General features: G+C 44.6%; 2 protein-coding genes and 1 long non-coding RNA gene across 4 annotated transcripts; all 3 read right to left on the bottom strand.

The window, feature by feature from the left end:
* Nucleotides 1–655: 655 nt before the first annotated feature.
* On the bottom strand, nt 656–6,308 carry GINS4 (GINS complex subunit 4). Of its 2 annotated transcripts, none has more exons than XM_050940301.1 (7): nt 6,219–6,308; nt 5,648–5,734; nt 4,760–4,873; nt 4,138–4,235; nt 2,386–2,474; nt 1,766–1,856; nt 656–1,477 (listed from the first exon to the last, which is right to left on the bottom strand). In XM_050940301.1, exons 1-7 carry the CDS (start codon nt 6,234–6,236, stop codon nt 1,381–1,383), a joined length of 594 nt encoding a protein of 197 aa, XP_050796258.1. In that variant the 5' UTR covers nt 6,237–6,308; the 3' UTR covers nt 656–1,380. The 2 variants fall into 2 exon arrangements, with proteins under 2 accessions (XP_050796258.1, XP_050796257.1); XM_050940300.1 differs by lacking the exon at nt 6,219–6,308 and adding an exon at nt 5,927–6,048.
* Nucleotides 6,309–8,312: 2,004 nt separating this feature from the next.
* LOC127045037 (uncharacterized) lies at nt 8,313–9,004 on the bottom strand. The gene is made up of 2 exons (XR_007772605.1): nt 8,887–9,004; nt 8,313–8,847 (listed from the first exon to the last, which is right to left on the bottom strand). It is a non-coding gene; the product is annotated as an uncharacterized LOC127045037 (long non-coding RNA).
* Nucleotides 9,005–9,228: 224 nt separating this feature from the next.
* Nucleotides 9,229–25,487, bottom strand: GOLGA7 (golgin A7). The gene is made up of 6 exons (XM_050940349.1): nt 25,403–25,487; nt 24,851–24,983; nt 21,565–21,717; nt 15,927–16,028; nt 14,610–14,673; nt 9,229–10,573 (listed from the first exon to the last, which is right to left on the bottom strand). Exons 2-5 carry the CDS (start codon nt 24,959–24,961, stop codon nt 14,626–14,628), a joined length of 414 nt encoding a protein of 137 aa, XP_050796306.1. The 5' UTR covers nt 24,962–24,983; nt 25,403–25,487; the 3' UTR covers nt 9,229–10,573; nt 14,610–14,625.
* Nucleotides 25,488–25,766: the final 279 nt, after the last annotated feature.

Raw genomic sequence — 25,766 nt, 5'->3', positions numbered from 1 at the left:
CCCACACAGAAGGGTCTGCCCAGCACTCTCTCCACTCTCAGCTTTCAGTCACTCCCACTTCTACTATCTGCAATGGAGAATCTATGCTCTGTGCTTTTTGGCTGAATGGATCACCTCATAAAATATCAGGGTTGGAAGGGACCTCAGGTGGTCATCTAGTCCAACCCCCTGCTCAAAGCAGGACCAATCCCCAGCTAAATCATCCCAGCCAGGGCTTTGTCAAGCTGGACCTTAAAAACCTCTAAGGAAGGAGATTCCACCACCTCTCTACACCTGGCAAAGGGCAGTGCTAAAGTGGAGGTGGGCAGGTCACAAGGGGGCACAGACCTGGCAACCAACATTCCATCAAGCCAGGATGCCAGTCTTACTAAGGTGCCGCTCCCCGAGTTTGACACAGACCACCCGCTTTTGTCAGACCATGGTAAGCACTGGTGCCCCTGTGCTTTACTCCCAAGAGGAGGTACTTGTACAGACCTGGAGACTGGAATGCTCGTCAGTGAAAAACTGAGCGGCCCATGGCCGGGCCATGCTGGACGCAGTCTGGAGCACAGGCTGCCGGCTCTCAGGAAGAGACACTGATTGTTTAATGGGTGCTACGAATACACCAAAGTGAATCAAAATTGCTGTCAGGAACGCAGAAGACACCTCCTCCTCATTGAGAGCTAGAGCCAGAGATACGCCACTGGTTTATTTGTGCTCTCTCAGGCCGATCATTCTACTTGCCATCCCTGGCCTGTAAGAGCTCCACAGCTCCTGCAGGTTCCAAACATGACCAGCCCCACCTCAGGCCATTCCGGGCTAGTACCTGCTGCAAACCCACACAAGCACTCATCCATTGTCTAATCCCCTCCCCACACAACATTTTAGCATCTCGCCTAACTTAGCTGCACAGGAGGCTTGGATAGGATCTTGGGCAGTGGGTAGTGGTGCCCTTTTACGCACACATGGAGAATTTGCAGTTGTCTTTATAATGTACCTCGCTCACACTGGCACATCCTCCTCCAACAGTCACTAACTCATTGCAATACCCAGAGCATAAGCATGGCAATGGTGCCACCTGCTGTCTCCACAACAGAGCAGCAGCTTTGTAGAGGCCACAGCTGGGTGGAAGATCTGGCTCAGCTTTCTGTGTCTTCGTTCCCCAGATAGGGGCACTTGCGGATGTCACCTTTCTCTGGCTGTTTGTCTTCCTGTCCTCAGGCTACAGAAAAACCGAGTTTTTCCCCGGGCTGGGGGCAGGATGGGTATTTACAACTGTCCACAACTGTTGTGCGTCCATGCGCTGACTGGCACAGCGACGCTCTCAGGTGGTCTTGTGCACAGCACTTGCCCCCCAGACTGCAGGGCCTCCTGCCTGGCCCCTTTAAGTCTTGTAGTGTCTTAAATTAGCTGAACTGCTCCCGAGGCCACCAGGGGGGCAATGGTTTTGTATCTGATCAGATGCTGTGAGCCCTCCTCCAGGTCAATCACGTATTCCCTGAAGGGTAAAGAGAGACAGGTTTAGATGGAAGAGCTCAGGCTGAGAGGAGAGATGTGCTGCATTCTCCTGGGGCTCCTGCTTACTTTTCAGGGTTGCAGCAGCAGCGTGACCAGATTAGGCAAGGAGGAGTGCTGCTCCATCCAGCCCACCCATCCACCGCTGGACAGGCAACTCACAGAGACACCCCCTGCACTCTCCGCGGCGGGAAGTTGAGCAGAGTACAGTCAGGATGGCATTTCTAAGGCATGCATGTATCAGTGCACAGAAAAGCAATAGGTCACTTACCTCTGCTCATCGGTCTCTGGCTCCACCAATATGTTTTCCTGCCTCTCCTGCACCCTCAGGAATACAAAGGAGTCCAGGTTGGGTTTGGGAACTGCAAGGAAAGTGACACACTCAGAGCCCTGACCCTGGCTCAAGTGATTGAGCACAGGGCACTTTGTGCTGCACAAGCCACTCCTGTGAACAGTCTCTGCTCCTCTCCAGGACCTTCACGAAGAGCAGAAATGCTCATGAGGACACAGTGCAATGCTGGTCAATAGCACCAGCAATGGGGGCATCACAGGCGACTGGCCAACCCCAAATGCACCAGCCAACACATACTTGAGACGGTAGGAAAGTCTGAATACAGAGACCTGTGTGAATAGCTTGGTGACCCCCTTGTCTCTCCCCAGAGGGCGATTCTAGGAGAAGGCCATGTGAATATATCCAGACCACCTAAAGGGCCAGCAGCGTGGAAACGGCCGTGCTCGGACACCTGCTTCTTCTAAGCACTCACTGGAGCTCTAGCGCTTACACTACTTGCTCTCCAGGACTTCAGGTTACTCCAGGGCTCATCCAGGATGTGTCCCCAGGGAACCTATGATAGAATTCTATTGCCTGTGCTGCAGTCGGGCTTCCCTTACCCAGTCTCAGGAGATCCACTTTCTGCAGGTTGGGAGGCATGTGTTTCAGGGCCACGTTTTTCAGGTAGGTTTCTGTGTTCGCCATGTACCTGAAACAAACAGCCCTTATTGTCTGTCAGATCATGGCAAAAGCTGCTGTGCCAGAACTGACTCCAAGTGCCAGCAAGACATGCTGAACCCACAAGCACAATGGGAACACAGCAGCAGCGGCTTGGTCTGGAGGAGCAGAAGCTGAAATTAAGGCTTCTCTGCTCCAGCAGAACAGCGCACGCAAATCCTTCAGTACCCAAGGGCACAGCCTATCTCCATGGGAAGGTGACACAAAAGGCAGCGAGGGCTCTTCCCACCAGCAGGATTCGGGCAGCAGAGGGAACTTTTCTGGCATAAGCAGGAAAGAGTCCTGTGGCACCTTATACACTAACAGACGTTTTGGAGCATGGGCTTTCGTGGGTGAATACCCACTTCATTGGATGCATGTAGTGGCATAGTTTAGGATGGCTGAAGTGAGATCTCCTGGGCCAATGGCCTGCCACAAACTGCCAGCAGAGGGCCGCATAGAGACAGGCGAGGAAGCTGTGCAGCAGGAAAAGGCTCCTGTCATGAATCTGAAATGCACATGAAAGGAGGCAAGTAGCTAGACACCAAGGCCTTGTCTACACCACAAAGTTGCAGCGCTGGTGAGGGGTTTACAGCGCTGCAGCTTAGGAGGTGTATACATCTGCAGGGCATTACCAGCGCTGCAACTCCCTGTTTGCAGCACTGGCCTTACACCCGGTCGAACCTCGGGTGTAGAGGATCCAGCGCTGGTGATCCAGCGCTGGTCATCAGGTGTAGACACTCACCAGCGTTTTTCTTGACCTCCGTGGAATAAGCAGGTATCCCAGCATACCTGAGGAAGCCTCTCTGGTAATCAAGCAGGTATCTTTCCCCGCGGTTTGCTCTCGCGTTCCCCGAACCCCCCCGCAAGCAGGTCTCCTTCCCCGCGGTGTGCTCTCGCGTTCCCCGAACCCCTCTGCAAGCAGGTCTCCTTCCCCGCGGTTTGCAGGGGGGTTGGGGAACGCGAGAGCAAACCGCGGGGAAGGAGACCTGCTTGCGGGGGGGTTCGGGGAACACCGGAGCAAACCGCGGGGAAGGAGACCTGCTTGCAGCGGGGTTCGGGGAACGCGAGAGCACACTGCGGGGAAGGAGACCTGCTTCCCCGCGGTGTGCTCTCGCGTTCCCCGAACCCCCCTGCAAGCAGGTCTCCTTCTCCGCGGTTTGCTCTCGCGTTCCCCGAACCCCCCTGCAAGCCGCCCAACAGCGCTGCAGTGTGGCCACATCTAACACCACTTGCAGCGCTGGTTGCTGTAAGTGTGGCCACTCTGCAGCGCTGGCCCTATACAGCTGTACTAATACAGCTGTAACAACCAGCGCTGCAAAATTGTAGATGTAGACATACCCCAAGACTGATGGAGGCTGAGCAGGGATCTTTTTTCAACCGCTTCCCAGACTGTTAGGAGCACTCAGGGCCAAGCCTCTAGTTTCACTGCAGACCCAACAGAGAGCGAGGGACTTGTCAGCTGGTCACTAGGGGACAAGGTTTTCCAACCAAGATGCCATGGCCAAGTTTGCCAAGGGAAGATCTACACATGTGAAGCATAGGCTCAAAGGGAGAGCCGGAGTGCATACAACCCCAGTTCTCCAGGCCTTGATCTAGCCTGCAGAGTAGACCTGGCTCGCCCCGCTGCCCAGCCTCCTTCCACACCTACTCACTCTTTAGCAAAGGCAAACTCCTCTGGAGAGAGGATGGAAGGCTCTCCTTCCGCTCGGGACTTCTCCTTCTCCAGGATATGGGGGAAAAACTTCTCGATCTGCCAGGGGAAGAAAAACCCCAAAGAAGTATCAGCAGGGATTGAAACAGAGAGCTCCATCATCATCAGCTCCTAGCATTCTCCCTCTCCAAATTCAGGCTTCTATAACCAGATGGAATCTGTCACTGCGGATTGGTGAGGTGCAGAGGTGGCGCATCTACTTTGGGACTAGTTTCTGACCCGCGCAGGGCTGTCTGTGCTTGAGAGGCAGGATGACAATGGAGTTTCCAGGAGGAAGATGGCACTTTGCTGACCCTCCATAGGGTAATAAACTTGCTCACCGCATCACTGTGACACCCCACACCCCGCAAGTCACTGTGATACCCAGAACAAGATGCTGCGCTTGACACCAATGAGGACTGGATTCCCCAAGTGAACCTTGGTCACTCTAACCATATATGTCAAGGGACCGTAACTCAGAGCCCTGGGCCAAAGCAATATGCTTTCGCTGGGGCCAGAATGCTGTCCCTCCAGCCACTCTCCTGAGAGTCATGTTCCTATGGCACAGCACAGCAGAGTGTTACCTTCACAAGCCTGCAGCGCAAGTAGCTGCTGAGGACATAGCGGATCCTCTCAATCTCCATACGGTGGATGCTGACCTTCAGGTCTCCGTGCTTGGCTCGTTTCAGATTTGACTCCTGCAGAAGGGGCACATAGGGGAATATCAGACTGTTCAAACACTCAACACCTAAAGACACAGAGAGGCCAATGGCCACAGACACAGCCCCAGGAAAGAGCCAGACTGCAGCTGCCTCTTGCAGACAGAGCACCTGTACCACGAATGCAGGTTACCGCTCCTTCCTGCCACGTGGGAACCAACACGTGGGACAGCTCCTTGGAGAAGGGAATCCAAGAACCAGGTGCCAGATTTTGCAGCATATATGATTTGGGCAGGTAATGGTCAAGACTGCAGATGGTTGATTCTGTCATCCAGGCAACTGCGAGGGCTGTCTGGCCAGGAGATTTACACCACCTCTGTAGCAAACAACTGCATAAAGAACCAGGTACTGGCTAGCAGCACTGCCCCCAACACCAGCCCACACTGGCAAAAAAGCTGCATGCCAGGATGAACAGCAATCATGCTGAAGGCCCTATGGAATAGCAGATGGGCAACAACAGCTAATGCTTATATTAAACTCTGTGACTAACAGCAACATGCCAGGAGCACGGGGGCTCTTGCTGCTCTTAGCACATAAGCATGAGCCATCACTGCTTGGGCAGAGCATGCAAGTTAATCATAAAGATGCTCAGAACTACATCCACCCCCGTGGAGGACACTGGAGAGGAGGACAGATAGGAGCACTAGCTGGAGCTTAGGCACAGGACTCCAGTGCATGGAGTTTAGCAATGACAGTATGAACCTGCCCAGCCATTCCCAAACCCTGACCCCACCTGTGTCCCCAGACACGCACCATGTGGTCCAGCTGCTCCATGACACATTCCACGATTTCAGACTTGCTCTCCAGCAGTTCTGGGGCAAACTTCTCATTCAGCCAGGCCTGACAGCATAGCAGGACAGCGAGTCATAAACCAGCCTAACAGTGAGCCCCCCGATCTGACCCACCAGGACCTGCTCCCCTCCTAGAATCAAACCCAGGAGTCCTGGCTCCCATCCCCTGCTGCTCTGACCCACCAGCCCCCACTCCCTGCCCAGAGCCGGGGAGAGAACCCAGGAGTCCGGCCCCGCCCACCTGCTCCAGGCTGCGGAGGAGCTGGGCGGGGGTCAGCACCAGCTCCTCGCTGCTCCCATCCGAGTCCGGCTCGCGCAGCTCCAGGCCCTCCGCCATCCCGGCCCGGATCTCCCGCCAACGGCGAGCGCGCGGTGACGTCAGCGCGCTCTGCCCGGCGGCCGGCGCTTCCCCTCCCCCGCGGCGGCTTAAAGGGGCCCCGAGCCTGGCGCAGGGCGGGGCAGCCCGTCGGACGGGCGGATCCGGGGACCGGCCCAGGCAGGGATGGGTGAGGGATGGTCGGTGCCTTGCTCACTGGGATGGGTGGCTCCATGGGGGATGGAGCAGTTCCTGGATGGGCGGACGGACCTTGGTCCTGACTGGCTTGTGCAGGCCCCTGCCAGAGGCACCCACCCAGGTCCCCCCCCCCACAACCCCAGGAGCATCCGCGCCCGCTCCTGCGGTGCAGCCCAGGCCCGCGCTAGCCGCCTCCTCCCCCCAGTATGAGCATAATGGCGCTATGGCCTTGCGGCCCCTTCGCAGTCGGGGGCCTCAGTGGGGAAACGACCCCATCATGCGAGGCACTGCTCCCACACAGGGTCACGAGTATTGTGAGGGTGTGGGGCCAGCCCCCCCGCGGTGGGTGACTGACACACACACACTCTCTCTCTCTGACTGAACTAGGGGACTACCACAATTTTCCTTCAGTTATACACAGCTCTGTAGAGTAACGTGACCAACTAGCCTAAGCCTCAGCTCAGCACAAAGCATCAGTCCCAGTTTTATTAGGCCCCAGAGAACTGTAACAAGGGGAAATTTTTATTTTAATGCCAGGTTCTATAAAACAATTAAACACGACAAGGTAATTTAAGAGTGAAAGGAGATCTAAGAATGTATTGAAAAATATTTTGTGATCAAAGGGGGAGGATTTATTGATGCAATCAATGAGAAATAGGGGTAGCTACATGGTGCAATAAATGTGCAGAGCATTGTTCATTACTTTAAATTACAGCCTTAGCAGACACCCTGAAAGGGCTAGCCTGGCTGGAACACCACTCTGCCTGCAGAAGTCCCAGCTCCAGGGGTGCCAGGCATAGACTGCAGAACTCAGCACCCATGAATCCACTCATGCATCATTCCAAATGGAGCTGGTCAGTACGTACACAGGCCAAGACTCCTCTGGCTGGGATACAGCATCCACGGTCACTCCTCTCAGATCATCAGTCAATAAGGAGGCCCTCACGGACCATCAAGACTTTGGGTATGTCTTCCTTCACATTGACTAGCATGGAGAAGCATCTCGTAAATCAGGAAGAGAAAGATAGAGGGAAAAAAGATACTGAACTGGGGTGGTTTGGTACCACATGATATTGTGATTAAACTAGAATGGTATCAAATTAACATTGCACACATTAAATAGAATAAAAGATGGCTAACTGATAGGTCTCAATGTTATTGTAAATGGGGAATAGTCATTGAGGGGGTATGTTTCCAGTACAGTCCTGCAGTTTTTGGGCCTACACTATTTAACATTTTTATGAATGGCCTGGAAGAAAACATAAAATCATCCCTGATAAAATCTGCAGATGGCACAAATTGGGGGAGAGGTAAATAAGGAAGAGGACAGGTCACTGGTTCCGAGCAAGTTTGATTGGTTGGGAAAATAATATGCATTTTAATCTGGCTAAATGTAAACGTATCCATCTAGGTACAAAGAACGTAGACCGTACTTACAGGATGGTCCACTATATCTAGGGAAGCAGGGACTCTGAAAAAGATTTGGGAGTCATGGTGGATAATGAGCTGAACCTGAGCTGCCAGCGTGATGCTGTTAGCAAAAGAGCTAATGCTATCCTGGGATGCATAAACAGGGGAATCTCAAGAAATAGAGAGGTTATTTTTCTCTCTATTTGGCACTGGTGCAACCATTGCTGGAATACTGTGTTCAGTTCTAGAGTCCACAATTCAAGAAGGGTGTTGATAAACTGGAGACAGTTCAGAGAAGAACTACAAGACTGATTAAAGATTAGAAAACATGCGTTGTAGTGATAGATTGAGCTCTTTGAGGCTATTGAGCTTTAGAAAGATAAGGTTAGGGGGTGACTAGATTACAGTTTATGTAGCTACATGGAGAACAATTATTTAATAATGGGCTTTTCAATCTGGCAGGGTAAGGTTAACACCATCTAGTGACTGGAAGTTGAAGACAAATTCAAACTGGAAATAAGATGTACAATTTCAAGAGAGAGAGTAAATAACCATTGGAACAATTGACCAAGGGATTCTCCATCACTGACAATTTTTAAATCATAATTGAGAATAATATCCATAGATCTCCAGGAATTATGATGGGGAAATTTTCTAACCTGTGTTATACAGGAGATCAGACTAGATGACCACAATGGTCCACTTTGGTCTTGCAATCTATTAATTTATTTACAGCCTGACCTACAAACTCATGATTCTCTGAAGGCGAGCCAGGACACTCCAGAACCAGTCAGTGGATACACAAGTTGAGCTGCCCTAGGAAATGCTGCATCCAGGATCAAGTCTCTCCAGGTTGGTTATGGGCAGGGGGTCACATCCTATTTCTTGATCATTACTGCATTCCTTACAGGGAGGTGCTCAGCTATCTTCTATAAACAACCTTTACTTAACCAAACCAAAAACTAAACTATTCAGAGAGAAACCTATTCATGTCCTCTTGACTGTTAAAAATCCAATTTATCATTAATTCAGACAATTTTGTAATACAGAGCCATTTTTCCATTTACTAAGCTCCCTTACTGTTCCCACTTTTGGGGAACAAACTTCACAAACTTTTGGCTGCTTATCTAAAAATATGGAGTTGCATCCTACATTTGTAAATACTGTCTAATTGTAAGCACTGTCTATAAGATATTGATGTGTGCAGCCTGAGCTACAGTGCGCTCAGACATAGAAACCTCTAGACTGAAACCAACAGTGCGCTCAGACATAGAAACCTCTAGACTGAAACCAACATGGGCTCAACATTAGATGTGATCACTAATGCTGCTGCTAACATTTTGTGTTTACACAAGCAAAAATCTGATGCTTTAATGAAGTAGAAAGCAGGGCTTTGGAGCGGAGCCCGGAGCAGCTCTGGAGCTGCAGGTTTTTGCCTGGGGCTGGAGCACAGCTCCAAAACCCTGGTAGAAAGCCCACTCTCTTAATGTGTAACATTCATTAGATTAGTAAGATAGCAGTGTAAGTGTATACATATTTTAGAATCTTGGTGAGCAGCCATCAGTTTTACTTAGGGAGTTATTATTGGATTCATGTCAGTACCATAAAGTATGACACAGTTTATTTAAGAAAAATTTATTAATCCATTAATATTTATTCAAAATTATTGCAACAGGTCTGAAAAGGCCAACACACTGTTACAGCTTAGAAAAACAAGTATTTTGTACAGTTAAAATATTACACAAGCCTCCAGGAAAAAAAATCAGTGTATGAGAAATTAGATCTGGAAGCTTAGATCCAGTATTAGCACCTACAGTATCACAAAGCAGAAAGCTCTCTCTGTTCTGGACAGTTGTCTTCTTTTGTAAATCCCTTCCATGGGAAAGGATGATAGCTCTCAAAACAGAGGGACTCTGCTAACTTAAGCCAAGGCTAGACAGAGAGCTCACTTTAATAAGGGAGAAAGAGACAACAGAAAAATATTACACCAACTTGATCTGTAGGAAGTTTTACTCAGAAGATGTCCAAGGTATTTTAACAGATGTTGCTGAGGAATGTTTATGCATGGGAAATATGACATACTGCACAGCTCTACTCTTCAGCAGTTTGCCAGACTAGAGTTAAGAAACTATCTTACACACTATTTAGTACTTTGTCAAATCAAATTTTCCTATAAATTATATTTATAATAAAACCATAAAGAAAGTTTATTACACTTCACATATTAAACATTAAGGGATAGAGTAGGGATGATTACATTAATTGGTTCAGCATTCATTTTATTGTGCTTACATAGCTTAATGAAACAAGCAATACATTATCTCCTCCCTATAAATTTAGGACAATGCAGTAACAGTAGATTCTCAAGCAGTAGCAAAACACCCAGCAATAATGTTAGCTAATGGTTCTTAGGAATAAAACAAAAAGCATTTGCATTATAATTCCCAGAGGACATCAGCTCTGGAAACTTAAAATGCTCTATGCCTTGAGTCACTTGCTGCCAGGCAGAGGCACTCTGTGCAACGGACATATCTACCTGCTTCCTGTTCCCCTTCCCCCCCCCCCCCAAGGACTTATTCTGGAGTGAAGATTTTGTTTTTGAGACACACACATGCTCCCAAAGTTAGACTTGTTGCTTTCTGAAGTCTGTCTGCTGTATAGGAAAGCCTGAGTGGCTGTGGAGGAACAGTACTGCTTTCAGGTGGATGATCTGCCAGTTAATTTCAAGTGCAAACAGCTGAACTGCCTTTTCCTTGGAAATTAAGATGATCCTGTCACTTAAAGCTTGCCTAAGGACAGAAAATGGATGCTGACCAGCCAGAGGTTCACCCCATGTGGAGCAGAAGTCTAGGAAGTTAGTCCTTTAGTGGATGACACCATGGATCTGGCAACGGAGAGGAATGATGTTCTAGACAGGAGGTAGGTGAACTTTTTGGTATAGCAAGTCCACCACCTAGCTGGGTGCTAGAAAGCAAGACAGAACAAGTTTAACAACATTAGGGACACTGAATGAACCATGCATGGGACCTTTACATAAGGGTGTCCGTTCTCCCAGAAGTACTGCAGCAGGGAGGAGATAGCATGTGTAATGGTTCACAATAAGGGCCTGGGAGCCAGCACTTAGTTATATTCCCAGCTGTGCCACTAACTTGGCAAGTGCCTTCACCTGTAGGTCCCCTTTTGCAAGACAGGGCATAATACATCTCCGTGTCTCCCCTGCATCCTCTGCCAATGAGGCCAGCATGCCTACTTCACTGCTTCTTCTACAGTTAGCCTTATGCATGGAACATCCTCCTCGTCTAAATCTATAAAGCCATTCTCCTCTCAGGACCCGCTTCTGCTGTGGCATCTACAATCGGCCACCTAATGACGACTGGGCTGTAAGGCAGCCAGGAGAGTTTAATTTGTTTAATGAACAAAAGATTAAAATGATTTGGAACTATCATATAGTGAAACAGCTACCTCTGTGGCCACAAGACCACTACTATTACCATGTCATTTCTCCTATAAGCAGCTGGCTTCCTCAGGAGCCTTGCAAATTATCAGCCACACAAAGTGAGGCTTCACTCCTTGGTTCCAGGCTCTGTTTATTGTCCAAATGACCACAAATGATAACAAAGCTTCCAAGTAGGGCTTCCTATCCTGCCAAGTTTACCACCAGGAGTCTTCCTTCTTCAGGGACTACTGCAGGCCACCATCCCTTCCTGAAGCTTCCCCAGCCATCCACATTCAACAGAGACACTTGCTGGTTTTTACAGTTACCTACTCCCTTCCCAGGTGAGTCTGATAATTGACCAGGGCTGGCTGGCCCCAAGCCTCTGGCCCTTAAGTACACCTCCCCATTTCACTGTAACCCCCTTTGGAGCAGGGGACTATGTCTGTCTGTGTTCGTATGGTACCTGGCCCAAAGGGTTCAATTTCATCGGGAGCCTTTGGCTGCCACTGCAATACAAACGCCTGTGTCTCCAGGTGTAAGGAGTGGATGTGAAGTACTTTGGAAGCCAATAAGGATACTAATTATGTAATTCTAAAATTAATGCAAATTAATCCACTTTTCATAAGTGAACACTGAATATTTTCAGCAGACTTGGTGAGGGACACCCAGATATTTTGATTGTGCAGAGTGGGATGACCACATTCTGCTAGGGAAGATTACTGAGGCACAAAGAGCAGGTAAGCACTCAACTCCACTTCCCCTTTGTACCTCTGAAAATCTCCCCCAGGGACCTGCAAGAAGATTCAGACACACCAGTCAGAAGTCTCTCAGACCATGGTCTTTCCAGACAAAGTAATCAAAGTTAGAGTTAACTTACAGCTAAAGTATCCAGAGAGTTGGACTATTTAGTGTGTACTGGTAAGAGCTACTGGCAGTTTGCATCTCTGCTCCTAGCATGGTAATGTAAGATGCAAGTTAGTGGCAGTGACAAGCTGGAGGGACTGCACTAATGCAATTTCTCGACATTGTTGAGTAAGCTCAGAGCCTGACTTCCCACCAAACAAATCTTCAATGGATCACTGAATCAGCAGGCCACATTCTGATATTAGTAATACTGGTGAAAGTTACTCTGAATTTACAGACATTGCTGAAATCAGAATCTGACTTAGAAAGTGCATCCTGTTTTCAGCTGTAGGCATGTTCCCTGCTGTTCGAGATTCTTTCACTAAACTGTATATGTAACTCACATGCACTATTCAGCAGTCAAACAGATTGTCTAGGACACTTTGCAGGCTGCAGGTTGGGGGTGCTGGTGGTTTAAGTTTGGGAAGACAAACCTAATAAGACCCTTGTTCCAGATTGGGCATGCTCCTGATACATATGCAGCTTCAAAAACAAAGTTGTGCTGAACAAAAATATTTGCAATTCATGAAACTATCCAGAAGTTCCTAATGTAAATCTTTCCCCATTTTAGAAATTTCACAGTTGTTTGAACTTTGATAGAGTAGGCTCTTGTGTGTAATTGCTCAAAACCTACACCACCTAGGAAAAACATTGTTTAGCAATAATAGCTGTGAAATGAGTCATGACAAATGGATTGTGCCAAGCGGATACAGCTGCAACTGATAAAACAAACTTGCTCCCAATGGCAGAAAACAAAAACCACATAGTATATCAGGCTCCAGAGTGCTAATAACTAGAGCAATCAGTTTGGACATTCTAAATCAGAAGAGTCATCTCTAAGTAACACATTGTTACAAACTACTCTGATATCTCACAGCTTATTGTGCAGCTAAAAGAATATTCAGCCATCTACTCTAGGAAAGTTTCCTGTCATGGCTTGGTGAGCCTCTCAGGGCTTGTCTATACGTACAGCGCTGCAGCCGCACAGCTGCACTGATGCAGTTGTGCTGCTGTAGTGTTTAGTGAAGACACTACCTAAGCTGATGGGAAAGCTTCTCCTGTCAGCATAGATATCCCACCTCCCTGAAAGGCAGGAGCTATGTCGATGGGAGAAGCCCTCCAGCAACATACCACTGTCTACACCAAGAGTTTGGGCTATATAACTGCATCACTCAGGGATGCAGATTTTCTATACCCTGATATAGTTATACCGACATAAGTCTGTAGCGTAGACCAAGCCCCAGGGCTTGTCTCCATGGTGCTGGCAAAGCACATTAGAGGGATGTGATTTGTAGAGTGCTCTAACATGCCGTGCTCTAACTGCCCCATGTTGACCCTGATGGGGGGAACTAAAAAATACCCAGACAAAGTTAATGCAGACTAAGTATCTTTTAGTTCACACCAGCAGGGTCTCCATGGAGCGATTAGAGCACAGCAGGTTACTCGCATGTGATTTGTAAAGCTCTCTAACATGATTTATGCACAGTGTAGACAAGCCTTTGAAAAAAAATCCCATTTAGAAGAATTGTAGGCACAGGTTAATCAAGAGGCACCCAGCAAAGCAAAGGAGGGAAAAGCGTTGGGAGGAATTCAGCTGTACATGTTAGGTAGAATTTGGCTTCTGCTGTGTGATATTCCTGCTCAGGCCAGCAGATAAAATACTTTGTACTGAGACTGAGATTCTTGAGTGGGAGGCACTAAGTGCTTTATGAACATGAAGAGTCACAACCTTGGTTGTAATTAAGAGATAAATGGGGGATCACTTCAACCAGCATTGAAATGCAGTGACTTAAGTAGTGCACAGGAAGTGAATACTTCATCTAGTTGAACCAAAAAGGTAATGCCGATGGGGTAAGATAACTACACTCTGCTAGGGAACTGGAGTCAGGATACTGGGGTTAATATCTTGATTCCTATGAAAAGTGCAAGAGGAAGCTTTAAGCACAAGATGGCAGCTCCAGCAACAGAGTCCCTAACCTCAGGCTGTGGCATTGATTCAGTACGGACTATAGGGAGCAAGCGGCACCAGAGCACCTACTAAATTGCCAACACTGCATCTTGCAGCTCCTGGATTTTTCTTAGATGTCTCCCACCCAAGTACTGACCTGGGTTGACCCTACTACTTAGCTTGAAAGAGCCGATAGCATTCACACACTAGTGTGACTACAGTGTTAGCATGTTAGACTGAATGGGAGTCCCATATCACCTTATGCAATAAGTAGGAGTCACTCTGAAATCCAGAATAGCCATTTAAACAGTGATTAAATTCAATCATTACGTTTTAAATATGATTTTTAAAGTTCTGCACTGATCAGCAGAATTGGGATCTACTAAACTTATGAGAATGATTTTTGATGCAGTACGGCAGAAATTAGATTTAGGTTTATGCATGTTTAATTAAAATCTAGTTTTCATCAAGGTTAAATTTGGTGTCATCTGAAGTACATCATCATTCAGCGGCATACTGCCAAGTATTGGTGTTTTTACAACTTCCGCTGGGATTTCAAAATCTAATCCACACATAAGATGTATTTAAAAAGCCTTAGGATTACATGCAGTGGTTGGATAAACATTCAGTCTCAGCAGGGGAGAAGACCTGCATCTTCTGAATTTACAGAAGCAGGTTATTGACCTGATATCTAATGCAAAGTTAATATTTACCTCAGACTCCTTAGTTTTATCTTCCACTGCTCAGTCCTCTGTCTTCGTAAATGGTAATTTCAATCTGCACAGCATGGCTGTTAAGAAAACATGCTATATAGAAAAATCATGGAGATAAAACAGGCAAGTGAAACAAAAGCAAGGCAGTGAAGCACTTGATCTTTCAGCCTCACATCTGCCATCACAGAGAGGGAATTTTGCTAAATTTCTGAACTATAGTAAGCAAAAATTCTTTGTGGCTTTTGGCTTTGCATGCTGTCCTGTGCTACAACCTGCCTTTAGACAAAAATGTCCGTTTGGAGGCATAAAGAATTTGTAATATTGCAGTAAAGCGGTTAACGTTTTTATGAACAGACGGTTTGGTCATTAGGCAAGTTTTTGCTTTCACTCTTCCACTGTTCAATTATTAATCAAATTACCAAATTAAATCACTATTTACATGTCTGTTTACCAAATGCAAGTCACTTTTCTGTACTTACAGTTCCCCAAAAAATGCACAGCACATCAAGGGTAATGAAATTACACAACTGACAGCTGTAAGCTATTTGGGCCACTACTCAGATAGACTCAAGGAACTGCAATTAATTAGGATGACAACTCACCACACACTATGAACCTATGTATTTCAAAAGGGGCTTTGAGTTCAGAATTCTTGACAGATGAAATGTATTACTCATACTTCCTCTTTTATTGCTAAAAGATGCCCCCACAACCACCAAGAAAAATGGTGACTAGAATGCTAAGCCATTTGCAGCCAGGACCAAAGCCTAGAAAAGTTGTAGGGAGGACAGCTGTAGCCAAGAGCTAAATCCAGGGGGACAGACCTCATCACTCAGGCAGATTGTGGAGGAGATTTTACCATAGGCACCAGTGGGAGCAACAATGCATTGTTTCTAAGCCAAGACCAACATTAAAAATAGTTCTACAGAGCATTTATATTCCATGTTTTATTTCTATTAGGAAGTCAGCTAGCCTTTCTAAATGGCTAAGTTGTATCTTCCAGAGGTAGCTGAGGTTGAAGGAAGATACTCTGCTTCTGAATAGTACCGAAGAAAGCTCTAGGGAACAGATTTATCCAATTCATATTTTATTAAACAGACTTTCTAAACGGATAGTATTTTTATCCTAATAAAGTTTGAGAGGAACCGCCGAGTATGTTACACATGAGACCTTATAAAACACATACTCCTTGGTGTTTATAACATCACAGAATCATGGGTGCCTGCAGCATGCAATGCAGCCTCTGTGAGGTAAGATGCACTATTATCGCTCTGAGGACAGAATTCAAAAGAGGATTAAGAAGCCATAAAAAGATACAACTCTTAGTCCTCGCTCGATGGGGTCCGTCAGGAGGAGGCCCTGGGGTGCGTAGATCTTCTCATTCTGTTCCTGAATGAATTTGGCAATTTTCTTAAGAACCTGGTGACAGAACACACAGACTTTACAGTTTTTCCGTTTGAGTTTTCACATCAGCCTTCCTTTAAAAGCCCCATCTACACTACAAATACAACCAGGTCAGGAAAGACCTAGCAACACAGCTCCACTAACACAGCTGGGACTGTAGCCCTGTGGCATAGCTAGGCTATTATTTTTTCTTTTTTGGCAGGAAGTGGGTGGGAAGGATACATGGGTACTGTCTTGTCTATACCAGCACTGAAACTATATTGCAAGGAGGTCAGGAGACAGCTGTATCGTAACAAGATTCTCTGACAGGGGGACATTTGTATAATAGTGTGTCTGTGCTACATGAGGTTAATATAGGCTATAGCCTGGAAAAAAGACCTGTATAGCGCTATGAAAATATGCAGTTTAAATTACTCAAGCAATTTGCTTACTATATGTTATGGTGTGACTCTAAAAGAGAGAAGAGGCCCCTTTCCTTACATGTCAATTTCCCATTAATAATAGAATGCCAAATACAAAGTGCTGATCTTAGCTACTCCAAAAATAACTGTTTTCCCCCTACATGCGTCTTCCACAGATTCAGAGTTCAAGGCCAGAAGGGGCAATTAAATCATCTAGGCAGACTGTCTGTGTATCACAGGCCATTAAATTTCACCCAGTTACCCTTGTATTAAGCCAACAACTTATGTCTGGCTAAAGTATAACTTCCTGAAAGGCATATCGATTTGAAGACTTCAAGAGATGGAGACTCCACCACTTCCCATGGTAGTTTGTTCCAGTGGTTAATCATCCTCACTGCTAAGCCTTATTTCTAAATTGAATTTGTCTGGCTTCAGCTTCCAGCCAGTGGTTCTTGTTATGCCTTTCTTCACTAGATTAGAGAATCCTTTAGTACCTAGTATTTTCTCCCCAGGAAGATACTTAATACACTAATCAAGTCCCCTCTCAATCTTCTTTTTGACAAGATCAATAGATTAAGCTCTTCAAGTTTCTTACCATAAGGAGTTTTCTCAACCCGCCAAATCATTTTTGTATCTGCTCTGATTTTTCACCATCCCTTTTAAAATGCTGACACTAGACTGGTATGTGGCATTCTAGTTTCAGTCTCACGAGGGCCACATACAAAGGTAAAAAGAAATGACCTCTGTGCTCCTATTCACTACACCCTTCATACAGCCAAGCATCACATTAGCCCTTTTTGTCAGAGCACTGTGCTGGGAGCTCATGTTTGGTTGCCTGTCCATTATGATCCCTAAATATTTTTTTCAAGTCACTTCTTTCCAGAATACAATCCCCACTGTGGGTAGGTATGGCCTGCACTCCTTATTCCTAGATGAATTTTTACTACCGTTTAAATGCAAAATTATACATTTTGTTTGAATGGGCCAAGGTTACCAAGCGATTCAGATCAGACTGCCCTGTACTCATTATTTACCACTCCACCAATCTGTGTGTCATCCACAAATTTTATAAGTAGTGTTTTTGCATTTACTTCTAGATTACTGATAAAAATATAGAAAAGCATGAGGCCTTCTTTGCACCATTTGTTCTACTGCTTCGACTCCTCTAGTCCAACAACCGTCTCTTTACTGGATAGCATTCTTCTCCCCCACCCTTCAAAAACTCAGAGGTGCTGTTGCTGTCTCCTAATCCAACAAGTCCTGATACATTACATGGTGGGGGGGGGGGGGGCAGTTTTGAAGAGGTTGAATTCTGCTGGTTGTTGGGTGGGGTGTAAAACTACTATTTTATATTTTGTTCTAATAACTTATGGCAGGCGTACCCAGTGTCTTGGGTGTAAGTCCAAATAAAACAAATGTGTCTGCTGATGAACAATGTAGCTACCCTTTTTCCCTGCATGAATGTCACCTTTGTGATGTACCAGTTGTCACCTGTCTAAGCAGCAGGAGTCCCCAGGCCAGCATTCCCTTTAAATGAATCCTTTTGCATGTTAGCACAGAGCACTGCCCTTATCGAAACAGTGCCTGGGGCAAGTGCTAATTTGCATTTCTGGTCTGTGCGTAAGCCAAGGCAAACAGACTGCACTAGTTTTATATGGTATAATTTCCAAACGCTTTGATCCAAATAGTTCACACACTTGATTGTTAAAGTCAAAACAGAAGAGCCATCCATACACTTCTTGCTTCATACAGGTTCAGTCTACTTTGCCCCAGATAGGACCCTGATAGTAGACTTAATGCAGACACAGGACAGGCTTTTAGACAGATGGTGTTGTTTTTGGTCACTTCACTACAGAAATGTTTGGGAAACTGATAACTTCAAGTACAGAATTCACTGAAAGCTATTTGATAAAAAAAAAAAAATGAACAGAACCCTAAAGCAAGATCAAACCTGGCTTTTGCAGTTGGCTAAGCTCCAACATTACTAGTTCTACCAGTTTTATGGTATTTCCACAACCCCTGAGTCATGCATCTATTTAAATATTTAAGAGACATTAGAAAGAAAGGTGGGAAAATAAACTGAAAAGGGTTCTAGAACATAAAAATACCAGAGCGCTGGGAACGCTTAGTCTGCATATATACTGGGCCAAGAAAAGTTAACATACTTTGAGATATTAGATCTAATAGTCACCAGCAGGGACCCTTAGATAATCTAGTCTGACTTCCTGTCTAACATAGGTTGTAGAATTTCACCCAGTTACCCTTGAACGGAGCCCAACAACTTGTGTTTGACTAAAGCATATCTTCCAGACAGGCATCCAGATTAGGATCAAACCAAGAAAGTAATTTCAGCAAGGACACCTTCATATAAAGCTCTGCATAATACAACTAACTTCTGGAAATTGAGATTATATATGTATGTATAAAGCAAACAGTATCTTGTTTTAAGAGAATAGACTACACACAGTAACAGCAAAAAACCAATACAATCTCTGAAACAGTCTTAGTTGAGTGACTTTTGTATTTTATTAGCAGTGTGAAGTTTCACTTTGGTCTCTCACACACACTGCTCCTTCAGCTTTATGGAAACCTCCCAACATTTCAGTTCAGAAAGCTTTTACTAGGCAGAGTTTTGTTTCTTATCTCTCAATGGGTATGTGTCAGCCTTCTTCAAACACATAATGGAAGCAAGCAAGCCATAAAGATATCCAGCTCAGATCTCTCAACTCTCCCATTTCCTGCTCAGTCAAGCCGCAAGAAGTGGAAACTAGAGATGTCCTATCCATCTTCACAATCTATTACTACTTAAGTCTCTTACAAAATGACTGCATGACTGATTTCAAATAAAGAATGCCTGAAATGCATCCATCCATACTCTGCTAAGGGTTACTACTTAGGGACACACTCTAGCTCAGTTTAATCAAATGTAAGTTTTGATGGATGAGCTTTCTGGTGAGCTTTCTGCAATATTTTGTATTTAGAAAGCTATACTGATTAAAGAAAATGGCCAGATGATCACATTATGGAAATCAATCTTTTATTTTGAGGGAGTCAAAAAAGTTATTTGTAAAACCAACTAGATATTCAAACAAATTACACAGTATAGTAGTAAGAGCAACAGACACAAAGTTAGAGAGAGTTAGTCAAAAGAATTAACCATCTCTTTGCTCTGTTCTCATTACATGACCAGGAATGCTATTTTCTCTGATGAGATTTGAAAAGAAAAATTATCTGCCTTGCCATCCCTGTCCCAATCTATTTCTCAGTTGTAAAAAGACATTTCAGCTGGTGCAGCCTAAGGTTTAAAAAGTCACTCTTCTTACATCAGATAGGCCAAAGATATCTAGATAAATAAAATATCGCAAACAAGCACAATTTATCACCCAGCTCAGAAGGGATGACAAAAGGCTTCTGTTCATATATAACAAGGGTAGGCAACCTATGGCACGGGTGCTGAAGACAGCACGTGAGCTGATTTTCAGTGGCACTTACACTGCCCAGGCCCTGGTCACCGGTCTGGGGGGCTTTGCATTTTAATTTAACTTTAAATGAAGCTTCTTAAACATTTTAAAACCCTTATTTACTTTACATACAACAATAGTTTATAGAAAGAGACCTTCTGAAAACATAAAAATGTATTATCAGCACCTTAAATTAGAGTGAATAAACGAAGACTCGGCACAGCACTTCTGAAAGGTTGCCGACCCCTGATATATAATATGCAGCAGTAATCTTGAATAGAATGATTTGGAACATGTTTTTATTTTAAGTCAGCAATATTAAATTATCAGGCTTCTTTAAACTCTCCTTTCATTTAAAGAAGAGATACTGAATGTATTCAGATACTGACTTGCCCATCTACTCACTGGCTTTATGAACTCAGACTGTATAAAAATAAAATAAAGAGGAACTGCCAATACCAAATTCAGACCACATATGTAAGCATGGATGCATGTGGGTGTGAAAGTATGAATGTTCTTCTAGTTCCTCAAGCCAGTGTGTCAGGGTGTTTAAACAAGAATGAAAATTTTCATTTTTAAAAAGAAGTTATCAGACCACAACATTTTTATAATTTAGAATGATCTAGTCGTTCACCAAAGGACTGGAAGTCAGCAGTTCTGTACAGCACAAAGCAGGTCACTTAAAATCTCTACACTTGGTTTGACCTGTATAATGGGCATAATACTGATTTCACAAGAGGGGAATATGGACTAATCCAATGCTCAATGAAAAACTGGATTTTATTTGGAAATATTGTAATGAGTATTGGAGTGGGCCCTTAATGAATGTTTATCTGGAGCTTGGAGAATCTCAAATAGAGGGTGTTGTATAAGTGTATGAGAGAGGTAGATTTGGAGTAGTTATACCCCCATCATCATCTACCTTAACATCTCACTAAAATCCACACACACAGGAAGACAAGTAATAAAACAAGCAGTGGAAGACAAATAGAGGAAGATGCTGAAAAGTAAGCTAACAGCAGTATAAACGCCAGAGGATTTGTGGTGGTGGACAAAAGCCAGTGACTAGAGTGTTCAGAGGGAATGAGGAGCCTTCCTTGGACTACAGAGCTGTGGAGCAACTCTCCCCTCATCAGTAATTTAATCCCGTAAGAAATTAACGAACATTCAGTGTAAAACTCTCTAGTTTAGTGTTTGTCTAATGGATTTTAAAGTTAAACATGATTGGGTTAGGAATGGTTCAACCAACTGGACACTGGGTGACTGATAGGTTGAAAATGTATCTTTGACTTTTCTCCTAAAACTGCACATTATCTTTGTCTGGTTATAGTTTATGCAAGCAGCAGGATGATCTCTTCACACATCTGGAACATGACATTTTATTTCTTTGCTACTCTCCAACCAGTGACTCAAGTTGGCATTTATTCCCTGCGTATATACTTGCAACTCTCCGATATAAGTGAAAGGAGAACAGACCAGGATTTTTCAGGAAGCTAGGCTAGCAGGTGAAAGCTTATTCTGTATTTGTACTACAGTGATGAACTTTACTTTACATTTACTGTTATAAGAGAAAACCTTATGAACAAAGTTAAAAAGCAAAACACTTCTGTTGACAGATCATAACTTTCATACACAACATCATGAGTTTCATTTGCTTTAAATTTATTGCATGAAACGTAACAGGCTCACCTTTTCATAATGTGTCTCCATACACAAAAAGATAGTGTAGGCAGTCAGACAGGCCAGACATCCTTCCAGATAAGATTGGCCCCCAAGCTTCTCAGCTTCTGCATAAAGGTTATTTAGAGTTTGAACTGTCTCTTCAAACTGCTGCCTATCAATCTGAAAAAGAGACTGAATTTAACAAGACTGACCAGCAAATTTCTCATTCAGAACTCACTGATCCCCAATACAGAGATCTAGCTTCTATGCTAGAACAGACCATTAACCAGCAATGTCACCTCCAGACAGTTTCAAACACAACATGGAGAGCAAAGGTTTTGTTTAGGTACTGAATGACTTCCATAAATTGTAGCATTTGGTTAAATAGCAGCTAAGTGATTTAAAGCTATTAGATCAAATGTGTATTTCCACATTATTTATTTATTTAGTGTGCGCATAGTCATCTAGCCAAGTGATGGCATCTTCAGTGGTGTGATGCAGGTCTTCTATGCCACCGTTGAACCTAGTCAGCAGGCATTCTTTGACAATGTGCTTCATCGTCCGTGTCTCATTTACAGCCCTTGTTTAAACTGCATTATGTGTAAGTTGTTAGGTTCAAACTACAACCTAGTTGAAAACTGCTGATCTAGAGGGGAAGGTCCTCTAGATTTCAAAAATAAATTCTTCACTGAAGGCCTTGACTATTTTGCATTACTATGGTAGAGTTGATCAACCAAGTTATTAAAAAAATTAACACGGAAAAAACAAGGTGATTAGTGTTCCCAACAGGGCAGGAGAGAAGGAAACAGCACCTAAAGTGACATATACCAGCTACAGAAGACAAGAGCAATTGGCAAGGAGGGGTTATTTTGTAGCTTAATAAAACATTACAATTGACAGTAACAAAATGAAAGAAAGTACTTGAGAGGTTACCTGTGAGGCCACTGACGTGCAGGCTCAGCAGAATAGCCTCACCATGAGAGAGCTCTGTGATAGCATATATTGTTGTGCAGTTATGTCTTTCTTTTTCACTAGCATAACAGATGTAGTTTGTGTTATTGTTACAAGGGACGCCTTTCCTCAGGATTACGGAAAGCGTAAATATCAATGTTTCATAAATGATGTGAATGAGCATTTTAAGCATATTGCTGTCTAGATTTTCACATCAAAATCAAATATCTTCTAATAATGATCAATGAACAAAAAAAGAGCAGCTGACAAGAAATAAGAATTTATACAAATGAACAGAATTTCTACTTCTTTATCAACAATAAAGATTATAGTCCACAAGAGAGTTGGGTGCACAAGGGATGTGGGATCTAGCCCTTAGCTTGCATTAAGATAAATACATGGGCTTTAATACACTCCTTCTTATTCAGTGTTTCAACCATTCCCGATATGCGCAAAGTCAGTATTTATAATAAAGACTTTACAGTGTCTAGCGCAAGAGATTGAGACTCAGGTAGGTTTAGTTGTTTTAATCAGACTTTATAGTGAAAGGACTCCTCCCACACTGAGATGACTCCAAGAACACTCACCTCTGATTCTAATTATGCATGTTTCAGAATGTTTGGTATGAACTATAGGTTTATTGACAATTCTGTATTTTAAAGGCTGAACAGCAAATGAAAGGTGGCAGAGTGATATCCAGATAAAGTCTCCATCCCTTTCATAGTATGATATTCAGAGTTGAAAGCAGACAAATACAGACACAAACCACTTCTATATAAAGCAAGTTACGAAAGCTGGAAGGATCGATTTACTAATATTTAAAACATATTAGATTTTATACTAGAACTTCATGTATAAAAATCTTCCCCATAGTCAGAGTTCCCACACTCACAATCGCTCTTTAAGAACTTTATTGATTTACCTCCTAAAGGCTGCTAGTCTGGACAGGACTGTAGAGTTTTCACGTATTTTATCCAGCTTGTGAGGTGCCATTCTCACCCTTGCTACTATTCAGTTTCTTCTGTTAGTGACCAGCTGCATTCTCAACACAAATCATGACACCAGAAGACGTTCCTGAAAGGCACTGCTACAGATTGCTCCCTTATAGCCCTGTCCACACCCTTTTACTCAGTGACAAAGTATCACCTCACCGCCGCAATTACCTCATCAGCACAAGCCACTAGGCTAGCAAGAAAACATTTGTTACTATGTCTACATCTTTCTGACAATTTTCTAATAATTAACACTGAATGCACCCAAGATGACATTGTGCGTTCCCATACAATAAATTTAAAAAAAAATTAAAAGATTATTAATGTGGGTTGGAAGGCAGGCTCCATTTTTATCTATGGTAAATCTGGTACTATTTAAACCATAGTCCTATTAACTGAAAATAAAAGACAGAATGCATCTTACAACCACTTTGATAATCTCATTTCCCATGGGTTCAAGTTTCTTCTAAGCAGAGGCCTTGGTTGAGGAAGTATTGGCAAAGTATAATCTCCAAGAGATAAAGCAGCGCCATCCACTGAACAAAGGCAGTTTAAGATTAACTATTAAAATTCATTTTTAATATATGGTTTCCAATTTAATACTCCATTACTCTTTTAGAGTGCCTCATTCAAGGACCCTAAAATCTTTAGCTAAACAATTAAAGGGAGAATCCATTTTGCCTCTATTTAAAAAAAAAACCAAAATCTCCCCTGATTACTTGAATCAAGCAAGGTCACTGAAAGAGAGCAGAGCAAAAAAATATTTCCTTCTATTTTACCGGTTTTTTCACTTTAGAAAATGTTGTAAAACCACAAAAATTGGCAGAAGATCTCAGGTATAGTTTTATACTAGAGACTACGTTTAACTCTTATAAAATTGGTTAGATTTCAAGCTGGTAGTGTCCTTTAAGACTCAACCACTCCGAGTTAGGCAGGTACAGCTTTTACAGATTTAGGAACTGAGGCACAGAGAGTAAAGTGACGTGTCAAAGATTACACAGTAAACCAGTCACTGAAGTAGGAAAAATAATAATAAAAAATAATCAGTCTTGACTCCCTTTCATCTACTCTAACTACCACCCCACAGCTAACAACTCAGACTGATAAAAAAAAAATTGTGCACGGATAGTTTGTATAAGCATGTAGGAAGTGGTCACCTTAATTACTGGGAAAACACCACATACATGGTTGGCTGTAAATAATAAAGGACTCATTCTGAGCACATCCTATCACATCCTCTTCTTCGGGCACAGGAAGCAGGAAGGAATGTATAGCACATATGCTTTCTGGTCACCCATGTGCAGCTAGCTCAGGCCTTTCTTGATTCCGTCCTTAACACAATCCCTAATAAGTTAAAACAAAACGTTTACCCTGTTCTCCAGCTCCAGGGGAAACTTGGTCTGGAACTGGCACCTGGTGCCACTACTGTAGTCTCGCTGGACAAAGACTTTACCAGAAACAGGTGCCTGCTGCGGCCGCATCGCACAGCTAGAACTGCCTGTTCTGTGAGAAGAAACAAAGGGTCCAACACATTACATGATCACCACCAGCGTCACCCTAAAATTCATCAGTACACCAAGCTGCCCCCCGGACCTACAGCCCCTCCACAGGGATGAGTTTCCAGACAGACTTTGTCCTACCCCTCAGCGGAGCTGCTGTTTTATTGTCACATTCAATGAGTGTTGAAATCTCCCTCATTCAAACTGTCAGCTTGAAACTGACCGGAAACTCACCCCCTGCCCTGCCCCTTTATCCCATCCCCGCAGCCCGCCCGAGAAACCCGCCTCCCTTCCACTCTGGAACAAGAGCCGCCAGGAACCTACTTCCTCTGCAGGTCCCCTGCCCACTCACACTCCCCCCAAACTCCAGCCCCACCAAGGACACTGCCCCCCGAACTCCGGCCCAGGGGCCCCCACCCTTACAGACAAAGCCAGGCCTCCTGCTCCCTCCAGTCCGACTCCAGCGGCTGTCGCGCGCACTCACTTACGACTGCCGTAAAAGCACCACCGCAGTCTCGCTGAGAGCCGTATGTCGGGAGCCCTAGGAAGAGCCCTGCGCATGCGCCGTTCCCACCGGGTGTACAGTTGGGCTGTTGTACGCATGTACCAGCCCCTGCGCCGGGAATGAGATTCTGCGCATGCGTCACTCTTCTGTTCAGAAGCTTGTAACTTGCTGTGGGCCTGTAGACTTCTTGTGGCGCCTCAGGTCCCGCCTGGCGGCACAGCTCCACCCCGCCGTGGCACAGCCCAAGTGCACGGGCCCCATGGCACAGTCTAAGGTACCGTC

This window comes from Gopherus flavomarginatus, chromosome 2, assembly GCF_025201925.1.
Source record: "Gopherus flavomarginatus isolate rGopFla2 chromosome 2, rGopFla2.mat.asm, whole genome shotgun sequence".
NCBI classification, from domain to species: Eukaryota; Metazoa; Chordata; order Testudines; family Testudinidae; genus Gopherus; species Gopherus flavomarginatus.
This window is presented reverse-complemented; position numbering and strand designations above follow the sequence as displayed.